The sequence below is a fragment of the Garra rufa genome, chromosome 13, assembly GCF_049309525.1.
Source record: "Garra rufa chromosome 13, GarRuf1.0, whole genome shotgun sequence".
In the NCBI taxonomy this organism is placed as follows: domain Eukaryota; kingdom Metazoa; phylum Chordata; class Actinopteri; order Cypriniformes; family Cyprinidae; genus Garra; species Garra rufa.
The window spans coordinates 42,897,109-42,910,122 of NC_133373.1; the positions used below are offsets into that span (position 1 = coordinate 42,897,109).

Consider the following 13,014-nt stretch of genomic DNA (forward strand, 5'->3'; position numbering starts at 1 on the left):
TAGATTTACTGTCCTCTGAAAATAACTCAACATACAGCCATTATTGTCAAAATAGCTGGCAACAAAAGTGAGTACACCCTAAGTGATAACAGCAGTATGTTGTTTAACCATTTTTAACCAAAATTTAACCACTTTAACCAAAGCCACATGTCCCATTCATCATGTTTATGTTTTTGTCTGCTTGACAGGACCATATAAAATATTAGAGCAGTTAAAATTAGGTGCTTTAAGTGCAATTCTCTCATACTGACCACTGGATGTTCAACATGGCATCTCATGGCAAAGAACTCCCTGAGGATTTGAGAATTAGAATTGTATTGCTCTCCACAAAGATGGCCAAGGCTATTAGAGGTTCAGTAATACCCTGAAACCGAGTTACACTACAGTGGTCAGGGTCATACAGAGGTTTTCCAAGATGGGTTCCATTCGGAACAGGCCTTGCAAGGGTCGATCAACAAAGTTGAGGACTCATTCTGTGCATCAGGTGCAGAACCTGACTTCAAAAAAGTGCTGCCAGCATTGCCTTAAAGGTTGAAGGTCAGCTTGTCAGTGCTCAGACCATATGCCGCACACTGTAACAAGTCGGTTTGCATAGGCGTCATCCCAGAAGGAAGCCTCATCTGAAGCTGGCTCACAAGAAAGCCCACAAACAGTTTGCTGAAAACAACCTGTCCAAGAGCATGACTTACTGGAACCATGTCCTGTGGTCTGATGAGACTAGAAGATGAACTTGTTTGGCTGAGATGGTGTTCAGCATGTGTGGTGATGCCCTGGTGAGGAGTACCAAGAAAATTGTGTCTTGCCTACAGTCAAGCATGGTGGTGGTAGCATCATGGTCTGGGGCTGCATGAGTGCTGCTAGTACTGCAGAGCTGAAGTTCATTGAGGGAAACATGGATTCCATTATGTACTGTACATTCTGAAGCAGAACATGATGCCTTCCCTCCAGAAACTAGACCGAACAGCAGTTTTCCAACATGATAACAATCCCAAACACACCAACAAGATGACAACTGCCTTGCTGAGGAAGCTGAAGCTGAAGGTGATGGGGTGACCAAGTATGTCTCCAGACCTGAACACTCTTAAGCCCCTGTGGGGCGTCTTCAAGCGTAAGGTGGAGAAGCACAATGTGTCTAATGTCCAGCAGCTCCGTGAGGAGTGGAAGAGGATCTCAGCAACAACCTGTGCAGCTCTGGTCAATTCCATGCCCAGGATGATTAAGGCAATGCCAGATAACAATGGTGCTAACACAAAATATTGACACTTTGGACAAGTTCACTTAGGGTGTACTCATATTTGTTGCCAGCTATTTTGACAATAATGGCTGTATGTTGAGTTATTTTCAGAGAACAGTAAAACAAAACTGTACATCTTTACCTTATTTAGCCCTAAAAGCCACATATGTGACCCTGGACCACAAAACCAGTCTTAAGTCGCTGGGGTATATTTGTAGCAATAGCCAAAAATACATAGTATGGGTCAAAATTATAGATTTTTCTTTTATGTCAAAAATCATTAAGAAATTAAGTAAAGATCATGTTACATTTAGATTTTTTGTAAAATTCCTACTGTAAACCTATCAAAATGTAATTTTTGATTAGTAATATGCATTGTTAATTTGGACAACTTTAAAGGTGATTTTCTCAGTATTTTGATTTTTTTGCACCCTCAGATTCCAGATTTTCAAATAGATGTATCTCGGCCAAATATTGTCCTATCCTAACAAACTATACATCAATAGAAAGCGTATTTATTGAGCTTTCATATGATGTATATATCTCTGTTTTGTAAAATTTTACCTTATGACTGGTTTTGTGGTCCAGGGTCACATATTAGTACCTTAAAAGCACATTTAGTACCTTAAGTGTACATATTAGTACCTTTTGAAAGGACACCACCCCAGTGATTGCTTTGTACCTTTTCTGAGTGTACATTTAAAAATAGTAACATAGTCTGTTGGCCTAACTATGTCAACAATGTAACAATAAAAGGTGTATCAATACAAATGGTGAGCTGGTCACAGTTGTGTGGCTCCTGTAACAACTTCAAATGGTTTTGAATGAATCCAATCAGATTTTAGGAGCAAATCAGTGTTATAAACTGAAATATGAATACAAGATCTATTAAAATAATCATATACTACCATTCAGAGATTACATTGACCAAAAGTGGCATTTATGAGATTTCTGTTTCAAATAAATGAACTTTCTATTCATCAAAAAATGTTTCTTGAGCAGAATGATTTCTGACTACTGAAGACTGGAGTAATAATGTTGAAAATTCAGCTTTTCATCACAGAAATAAATTACATTTCAAAATATATTTAAATAAAACAGTTATTTTAACTTGTAATAATATTTAAATTTTTTTTTCTGTTTTTACAGAATATTTGTGGTCAAATAAATGCAGCTTTGGTGAGCTTTTGAAAAATTCTTTCAACCCCAAACTTTTGAATGGTAGTCTAAATTTGTCTCTCTGTTCTTACCCAGCATTAATGACCGCTTTATCCTCCATTGTAAGAGGCTTAAAGAGTTTGGCCAGTTCCTCTGGTGGAAGGTTGGGTTGGCAGGCTGTCAGAGGATTCTCGCCGAACCACAGACTGGTAGAAGATGCAGGCGACCCACTGTCCGGGTCATAGGTCGGAGTCATAGTTTTACTGTACAGACCCAGGGCTCCTGTACAAATTATAAATGTAAAATTGTATTATCTGAAAAAATAATGCATGATAAATAGTGTAAGAATATATATTTATATGAATGTACTGCATATATATTTGTGTTCGTTTATTGGTTGTTATGAAGTGTTTACAAAAAATATTTTTAAGGCATCTTCAAAAACAGTAATAAATACCTCCTGCTATATCCATGTTTAATATCTCATCAAAGGCTGATTCTGTGCCCTTGTCTTTTTTCTTTTTCTTCTTCTGATCATCTGTTGGTTTCAGAAGAGAAAGTTCTTCCGATCGTCTGATGTCTGTGAACAGACGGAAAACATACGCCGTTTAGTAAAGAATCGACTAATGTGCAAAAAGTAATCATGAAAAACTTGTGCATTTGCATTTCTTCACATATAAAAACAAATGAATTGAAATGGTGAAGAAATACCATTAAATATTCATAAATCCATTAATATATACACTACCAGTCAAAAGTTTTTGAACAGTAAGATTTTTTATGTGTTTTTAAAAGAAGTCTCTTCTGCTCACCAAGCCTGCATTTATTTGACCCAAGCTACAGTAAAATAGTACAATTCTGAATATTTTTACTATTTGAAATAACTATTCTATTTGAATATATTTTAAAATGTAATTTATTCCTGTGATTTCAAAGCTGATTTTTTAGCATCATTACTCCAGTCACTTGATCCTTCAGAAATCATTCTAATATTCTGATTTGCTGCTCAAAAAACATTTATGATTATTATTATGTTGAAAACAGCTGAGTAGAATTTTTTCAGGTTTCTTTGATGAGTAGAAAGTTCAGAAGAACAGCATTTATCTGAAACAGACATCTTTTGTAACATTATAAATGCATTTATTAGCACTTTTAATCAATTTAAAGTATCCTTGCTAAATAAAAGTATCTGTTTCTATAATTTCTTTCCTAAAAAAAGTTTTGTATATTTTACAAAAGCTTTTACTTGTAGATAAATGCTGATCTTTGGATCTTTCTATTCATCAAAGAATCCTGAAAAAAGTACTGAACAGTTTTAAATATTAATAATAATAAAAAAAATGTTTCTTGAACAGAAAATCAGCATATTAGAATGATTTCTGAAGGATCGTGTGACACTCAAGACTGGAGTAATGATGCTGAAAATTTAGCTTTGATTAGAGGAATAAATTACATTTTGAATTTGCAGTTATTTTAAATAGTAAAAATATTTCACAGTATTACTCCTTAGCTTGTGCGGGCTTGGTGAGCACAAGAGACCTTTAAAAATATAATAAAAAAAATATAATGCTTCATATGTTACAAAAATATTATATTAATAAAAATGTATAACAATTTTTTTTCTTTTGCATTTAGTTCTTACTGAGAGCTTTGCAGATCTCAGCCACAGCTCTGAAGACCACACCAGAGAAGCTAACAGGGAGTCGGATGGTCTTCATATTGGGCAGCTGGATGCAGAGGGGTTTGTGTTGTGGAGTGTACCGCAGGTCAGCGTCCGCCTGGACTCCATACTTATCCAGAGTCCAGTGGGTCTTTAGCAGCCAGCAGCTCCTCTTCTCCCACCAGATGGCGTGATCTGACCAGTCCTGAGGAGCCTCTGACACACAAAGCATCACATATAGTACTATGAGAACATGAGTCTGAGACAATTCATCGACATGCACACACAAATATAGAGTTCTGAATTTGTTCTGAGACGTAAATGTTGTTCTGATTATATATATATATATATATATATATATATATATATATATAACAAACACTATATATAACAAACACTAAAAGAACAATGTTAACTGCACTATTCAATTTTAATTTTCCCTATGGCAGTATAAAACTTTGAGCCACTGCTTTATAGACTAAGTTTATTATTATATTAAAAAGGTGAACGGGGACATATTTACGTGAAGTTCTTTAATGTGTAGTTAAACTACAACCATGACGTTACACCTGACTAAATCAGTTCAAACCAGTCCTCCCTGAGTAATACAAACATGTCTGATGACATCAAAATTCCATATAAACCTTGATGATTCCTCTTTTACTCACATTTCCTTCATCCTTCCACTGTGATCATCACCTGACTCACTCCTGTAATTACCTACTAAAGAAATCCTGGGCTGTCTGTACTGTAATATACCTATTAAGTTGACTATAAACACATTGTGTTCAACCAAATTAATGAATGGCCACAGCCAATAAAAGACCCTTATGACGAACCATAATATTTAGCAAGTGGGTCATCTGATGAGTCTGTAGAGGGAAGCAGAATGTTTTGCTAACGTGTCTCTCTGGCTGACACAGTCACACAGTGAACTTCAGACCCTGCGTCTGCAAACAACCCCTGAGTCAAAGAACAATAGCTCGGAGCACAAGGCTATATAAAGATACGCAAGGCAAACATAGGCATACCTGAGCATTTCAACCAGTGTTTACACTCTAGAACGGCACTGAGTTTTAGCTTTTAGCCAAAGTATGTTCTAAGAATGTTTTTCAAATGTTTTCTAAACTTAAGTTCTAATTGCTAGTAATTTTGAAACATTAAATTTTTTATTTAATTTTAATTCTGAAACTTTTAAAGTAGAAACGTGCTTCAATAATCTTTGTTTCATTTTCAACTTAAAATATCTGATTGGCTAATAAGAGTGTGATATTTGAGTGATGACAAAACAGAACCACTTTACCAGTTGTATCACTCCGCTTGCGGTATTTCTCACAGTGAGTGGCATTGCGGGAGCCCAAATCCACTATAATTTCAAAAATATTACTGTTTTTGTGTCATGAAATGTAGTTTCAAGAGTTTTTAGGTGTGAGTGTACTTGTTTAGACGTCAAATATGTGGTTTGTTAATAAAGATAACATTTATTTTTTAAATTTGTTGTGAGATGTGAGCTCCAGAGTGTCAGCGCCGTTCAACGCTCATGAACCCGCCTAAAGCAGCCTCATCTCGGCCAGATCTTCTTGAATTTGCCACTGGCTCTGATGTCTTTATAGTGGTTAAAAATGAGATATAATTTGTTTTGGGTAAATCTAACAGGCAGTCTTTGATCTCATTAATCTATTATTTGTTCCATAGCAAATAGTTTTGGTTCGCATTATGTTATATTTTATGTAACTTCAGTGCTGTATATCAGAGTGCTGCCTTCGCGCTTTTGTCTGAATTGCCTAGCAACTTTTATGATGGCTGTTGTTGCTGTTGTTTATTAAATATTACTATTCAATAAATAATATTTTTTATAAATAATAGTAGTATTTAGTATTGGGAAACAGTGTGCATGTGTGTGTTTTTTATTGTTCTGTCATTAGATGGTGACAAAAGACTGTTTTACGAGTCAGCAGTAAAGACTTTTATATTAAAAAAAGACTGAAATGGAAGTTATTTTTACTTTTAAACACAGCTTGAAAGAAGCAGCCAACAAATGCAAAGAGCAGTGCTGTCATCGGAAATCTCTTAACAGATGAAAGGATAGTACGACAAAGATATTCCTTAGCAGACATTCAAACTAATGTTTTATTGTGAATATGGGACTGAGCTAAAGAATGGAAGCTGTATTAAGGTAATCACACTCACCCAGTCCATCTCTCTCATATTACTCTACTACACATAATACAGTGAGCTTTTAATATGGTAATACAATAAGCTTTTAATGAAGCAACTCAACGTTTCTTCGATACTAGTTCTAAAGTGACATTTTTGCAACGGAGAATTAGTTTTTGTAAAGAGAATTAGTAACGGAGGCTTTGCCTCAGCTGTTAAACTGTCAAATTGAGATTTGAATCCATGGTGAAAGGATGTAGTTTTGCACAAAAAAAAGTGTTTTTAAAGACGCTCAGTTGTTGTTTCTTATGTATTTACACACTTGTGCTGTCAAACTGTTGTATAAACACAATATCACACTCATAGACCTGAGATATGGCTCTGTATGAGCACACTGTAATTACCTGCGGCTGAATCACAGCCCTGCCGATATGCAGCCATATCTCAGGGCTATGAGTGTTATATTGCTCGTTTACAATACTTAAATCAGTTTAAAGAAGTGCCTTTTTTAGCTAAGATTGTATTGTACATACTATACCAAGGTATTAAAAATACGAAAAATAAATAATAAAAATAAAAGCAGTTTTTGGTCACAAAAGTAAATAAAACTCCTCTGACATGTGACTACATTACAATGTGGTAAATTCCTCTTCTTGTCATGTTATTCAACATTTCTTGTGACAATTCATATTTATACTCATGAAATGAAAAGGAGCAGAGCTTCAAATTCACAATTCTGTTCTTTAACACAGAACTCTATAAGCTACTCACTGATCTTCTCCACGAGTTTGAGCATGAGACCCCCGACATGAAGATCCCCCTTGACCCGCAGTTTGAACTTCATGCCCTCATCTCCCTCACGCTGGTCCACCTGGATGCTGAGCTCCCAGGAGTTGTGTCCCAACTCAGCAGCAGTGGCCATGGTTGTGCCTGAAATCAAAGCACAGACAAACACAATTATTTTAGTTCGGCCATATTGGCGGCACTGAACGTAAACAGCTGAACTGAATGAAACTTGCATATTTTGCTGATTATTGCTGCTGAAAATGATCAATTATTGACATTTTTTGGGCTTTACTAATCGTTCGGACTGGGAAAAAAATTTGGAGTTCTATAGACTGCCAAAAGTTATAACAAATCAAGGAGAAGAGTGCAAACAACTGTCTGAAGAACAATCTGCATTTGTGGTTGGTCAAACTAAACCAGGGTTTCCAGGGCAAGAATCTTGTTATTTCCGGTCAGGTAGGTGAAATATTAGGCTAATATCTTAATTAATACTGCTTGTATGTGCCTTTACCACCTATTAACTTTAGTTTGTCAAAATATTGTGTCCTTTCCTACTTACTAAGTCCCTCTCTATATGATTTAGCAGCGTACACAATTTTTTTCAGTGGTTTAGACAGCCTAAATTAGCAGAACAACGTATTCGGTAGTACATTAACCGTGCAATCCATGCTGTTGTTTACAAAAGAGTAATAAATCTTCAGATTAAAACCATCTACACTTGGAAACTGACTTGGAAAAAAAAATATGTTGAGTTTTTAAGGAAAAAAAAACAGATGACTTACTTGTTAGACAAGTCCAAGCATTTATTGCAACAGTCCACAAGTGAAAATAATAGTTGAATTTATAAAAATTAACCTTACATACACTTGATTTTTAATATTGTGTTGTTACCTGAATGATCCACACCTGAGTTTTTTTTTGTTTAGTGATAGTTGTTCATGAGTCCCTTGTTTGTCCTGAAGAGTTAAACCGCCTGCTGTTCTTCAGAAAAATCATTTAGGTCCCACAAATTCTTTGTTTTTTTTTTATAGTGTTTTTGTGTATTTAAACCCTTTCCAACAATGACTCTATGATTTTGAGATCCATCTTTTCACACTGAGGACAACTGAGAGACTCATAATATAATAAGAAAAGTTAAAAAATAAGAAAAGTGTACACATCTTCATTCTGTTCAAAAGTTTACACCTCTGGCTCTTAATCCATAGTTTTTCCTTCTGGAGCAGTGTTTGAACCTTCTGTAATAGTTGCATATGAGTCTCTCAGTTGTCTTCACTGTGAAAAGATGGATCTCAAAATCATACAGTCATTGTTGAAAAGAGTTAAAATACACAAAAATGCTGAAAAGAATTTGTTGGACCTGAAGGATTTTTCTGAAGAACAGCAGGCAGTTTAACTGTTCAGAACAAGAAAGGGACTCATGAACAACTATCGCTAAACGAAAACACAGCTGTGGATCATTCAGGCAACAACACAGTATTAAGAATCAAGAGTATGTAAACTTTTGAACAGGGTAATTTTTATAAATTCAACTTCTATTTTCTCTTGTGGACTATATGTAAACATATTTCATGTGACTCCAAAGTCACAAAAACTGTGACAAAAAAGAGTGTACAATCTGGTTCAGGAGAATAAATTGGCTTCATTCAATTTGAAATATGAGCGCACATGACATATGGACTGTGCTTCTTCGGAGCTTATTATGAACCTCTGGTCACTGTGTACACTTGATGACAGAAGTTTATTTTTTGTATAAACTATTCCTTTAATATCTGTAATGACAACATCTTAAAGCAGAGGGAGTGACTAAAGGTACAGGGTGGAGGAGGGATGTGATTACAGAACAAGAGAGAGACTTCAGCTTAAAATTCCTGACAAGCAGAGACAAGACCAGAGGCAGAACGAGCAGAAACAACAGAACGACTCAAACAGACCCGTCATCCTGCTGTCTGCTGGGTTGTACCAAAGACATCAATAAACAACAAAGCCCAGGTTTACACACAAAAACACAGTCAAGCTCTGCTGTGTAAACTTCACACTCTGAGACTTTATAAGGGTCTTTCTGTGTGTATTAAGATGGAAACGAGTGTTTTCTTATATGTTGCATTTGAGTTCTCAATATTATTATTTAAAAATCAGGTCTGTCCACGTTCACTAAGAAGTGCGGGGGAGGGCGAGATGTTTGGCTAGATCAGAGATAACACACATGCTCTGAACTAACAAGACAAACTATTTATGCAGCCCCAGGGTAAACCTGGTAAGTGAGTAGGTTAACATAGCCACAGGCGTAGAAAAAAGAATTTACACCTCTCTAGTGTACCAGCCAGATACTTGCATTCCCATATAAACAAAAAGGACATTTCATGAGATAAATCAGATCATGGTTGCATTTGAAGATCAAATGCAAAAATTAAATGAGCACTAAAATTAGATATTTTCCCCCTTTTATATGCACTATACTAAAGAGGGATACAAATATAACCTAGGTAAAAAAAAAATGCTGATTTAAACGATCTACTGAAACTTTTTAATCAGTTAAAACCATATGTGAAAGAGAATACTATTGCAAAAATGCAGAAAAAAATTAGCAGTCTTCAATACCTTTAGTACACAGATATAATGCAACAATAACAAACCTTATTTATCTTAGAACATACCTGAATGTGTTAATTTTGCTAATAGAAAGAGTACAGAAAATACTGAAATTAATATAATCCGATGGTTTGCATGGAATGAAACATTCTTTAATAGATATCCCATAGCCTATCAAACTTTAGCGTCTTTAAATCTTATTTAAAACCAGGTTTGTCCAATTTAAAAAAAAGCGTACGGCTAACGAAAGAGGAAACCGCTATAATAATCTAATTTGAGTACAACTATAAGATAAAGTTAAATTATTCCACTTACCTGAATGCGTCCCCGAGGATTTTCCCTTTGGAAAGTGAAACAGATCTCCTGTCCAGGTGTGCGCGCTGGAGGAAACCCCGCCCAGAATCCTACTACGGCGACGGCTGGGCTCATGAATAATTAATGAGCTTTTCCAGCGGACCTTGCAAACTCTCCAATGACGAAGGCGTATGTTAATTACGTGAGTGACGTTGCGCTGTTCGATTTCAAATCTCAAAGCTTGTTTAATGAATATTAATACTGGGTTACAAAGACTAGAACACAGTCTTCACCATAGTATCATCTGTAAATTCTTTGTACAGGAAGAGCATGCAACGGAAGTGAGTAAACAAGCCCGAACGCACATACCTGAACACTAACTAGGTTGTACTTGTTGCTCAAGCTATTATGGCCACATAATGACTAACTTGTGCGTTGTGTTGTGACTGTAAGATTTTTACACAAGTTCTAGCCAACTGTAAATTTTTAAACCGGATTATACAGCCGTAAATAAAGCCTAGCCTATGGTTATGAATAGTGGCTGTAAGGTTTAGTACACAAAAGTACAATATTAAGTTTAGCACAAGCCACATGTTATTTAAATCAAATAGCCTAAATCCATATTATGAAATACTGAGGTCCAAATTTAGGTATTATTTTACTTATTTTAAGTTTTCACATATTTTCTTATTAGGTAAATATAACAGTGACGATAAAGAAGATGTTTGATGCTGATGAACAATAAACTGAATTTAAATGAGTAATTTTCAATTATTAAAATGAAAAAAATTACCCCAGATTTTACAGACAAGGCTTAAAGGAGTAGCTCACTTTGAGAACAAAAACTTACAGATAATGTACTCACCCCCTTGTCATCCAAGATGTCCATGTCTTCCTTTCTTCAGTCGTAAGGAAATTATGTTTTTTGAGGAAAACATTTTAGGATTTCTCTCCATATAATGGACTTCTATCGTGCCCCTGAGTTTGAACTTCCAAAATGCAGCTTCAAATGTCTCTAAACGATCACAGTCGAGGAAAGAAGGGTGTTATCTAGCAAAACGTTCTGTTATTTTCTACAAAAAATGACAATTTATATACTTTTTAACCTCAAATGTTCGTCTTGTCTAGCTCTGGGTGTAGAGTTTAAAAAGCATATAAATTGTAAATAAGACCCTTCTTCCTCGGCTGGGATTGTTTAGAGCCCTTTGAAGCTGCATTTAAACTGCATTTTGGAAGTTCAAACTTGGGGACACCATAGAAGTCCACTATATGGAGAGAAATCCTGAAATGTTTTCCTCATAAAACGTAATTTCTTTACGACTGAAGAAAGAAAGACATGAACATGGATGACAAGGGGGGTGAGTACATTATCTGTTACATTATCTTTTGTTCTGAAAATGAACTACTCCTTTAAGCCTAGTCCCAGACTAAAATGTAAGTCTGAGCTGTTTTAACTGAAAGAAACTTGCACTGACTGATCTTAAAATATTTGTCTCAAGATGCACTCCAGTAATGTTTTTTCCCAAAAGACATTTATGAAAAATGTTACTTAAATGTTCTAATTGAACTATGGCCTAATCCAGGGGCCAGTTGCATAAACTTAGTCTCTATGTTAAGACCGTGTCGACAAGAACTCGTTTGACCAGCTAGCAGATAACTAAGGGGTAATCAGTCTTATATTTTGGATCCAACTTAGAGTAATCTAAGTTTTTATGTAACCAAATTTTAAAAAATTTGACCAGTCTTAAAGAAAAAAAATGAATGACTAACTTTTAAGTCTGTCTAAACCTTTTATGTAACTGGTCCCTGGTTTAGTCTAAGTCCTGTCTGTGAAACCAGGCCTTAGTTTTTTGTTAGAAGTTGTAATAGTGCGTTAGTTTATCTGCCCAGCAGAGGTCAGGCTTAGTATACTGGATATAAAAAAACACTTTAGGATTACAGGAAAAGTTTAATTTAACCAGTAAAAAGAACGGGTATGCTTTGTTTGTTTATGTCGTATGTGTTCTTTGATGTACCTTGGAGTAGCATGCACATACCATGGTATGTGAATATGGTAATCATGCATACATGCATGCATGCACACAGTAAATATTACTCATTGATGAGACACATTTTTTGTCAGGAAGTGGGAGGAAACTATTAGTTTATGAGAAACAGACAGGATGCTAACAGAATTTCCAAATGAAAGCATACTTAGGCTATTATTTATTCCTAAACAATAACAACTTAGGCATGACATTTGATTTAATCCAAAACTGCCCTAAAATGCTTCCATGCTGTGTTTCTGCAGGGCAACACTAGGTGGTACTGTACAGCTGGTGTTCTGCCAGAGTTTAGCCACAATTTCAGCTAAAGACTCGCATAGTTTCTGTCTCCCTATGGACATTATTTTATGGTTTGGTAAACCTAACACGGAATGTGGACTTGACCAAAATATCAAATGTCAAGGCTCAGGCTAAAGACCCTAAATATGCGCCGTTAAAGCAGACTCCCGTGGGAGAAGTGTCCTCTTACATTTATGCTAATTCAAACCATGTCCAACGCTTATGATCTTTTGTTTTCCACTTCAAAACGGTAAAACTTGTGTTCAGATTTCTAACAGAACACCAGCGGGAATATTTCATCACAAAGAAGAGGACAGGTGACCCTTTCTCTGAACTTAACCAATTGCACAGTTTGTTATAGTTTGATCAGGCAGTCAAGCATCTGCGTGTCAAATAGAGAGTCTATTGTGTGGACGATTAGATCCTTCCAGTGTTAAAACTCAGGTCGGGTCCGATTGCGATCTAAAACCTAAATCCCTGCTCGGAATCCACAGACGGAGGCCGGTGGGATCAAGCTACGCTCGCGGTGCGCTCTTTCCCTAAGTGGATCAGTCCATTAAGAAAAAAGAAAAGAAAACATTGTTGTTTACATCCTCCGTATGACCTCATTTGACCTCTCCGCTCCAGCATTCCTGCCATAGTTTTGACATTTAAGCGCAAGTACACGAGGCGGACAGGGAAAACAAGGCTTAATCACACCCGAAGGGCGAGCAGGAGATAACAAAACAACTTCTTAACCTGAGAGTTCAGGGAGGTGATGGATGCCACTCCATCTGCGCATCAGCCTTTTAATTTTCTCCTCTGGCCTTTTA

The 13,014-nt window shown here is 36.0% G+C and overlaps 1 protein-coding gene across 1 annotated transcript; it reads right to left on the reverse strand.

Moving 5' to 3' along the window:
* Positions 1-2,480: 2,480 nt before the first annotated feature.
* On the reverse strand, positions 2,481-9,941 carry fermt1 (FERM domain containing kindlin 1). The gene is made up of 5 exons (XM_073852834.1): positions 9,900-9,941; positions 6,981-7,139; positions 4,035-4,268; positions 2,850-2,972; positions 2,481-2,674 (listed from the first exon to the last, which is right to left on the reverse strand). The coding sequence occupies exons 2-5, from the start codon at positions 7,129-7,131 to the stop codon at positions 2,481-2,483; spliced, it is 702 nt and encodes a 233-aa protein (XP_073708935.1). The 5' UTR covers positions 7,132-7,139; positions 9,900-9,941.
* Between the last annotated feature and the right edge of the window lie 3,073 nt (positions 9,942-13,014).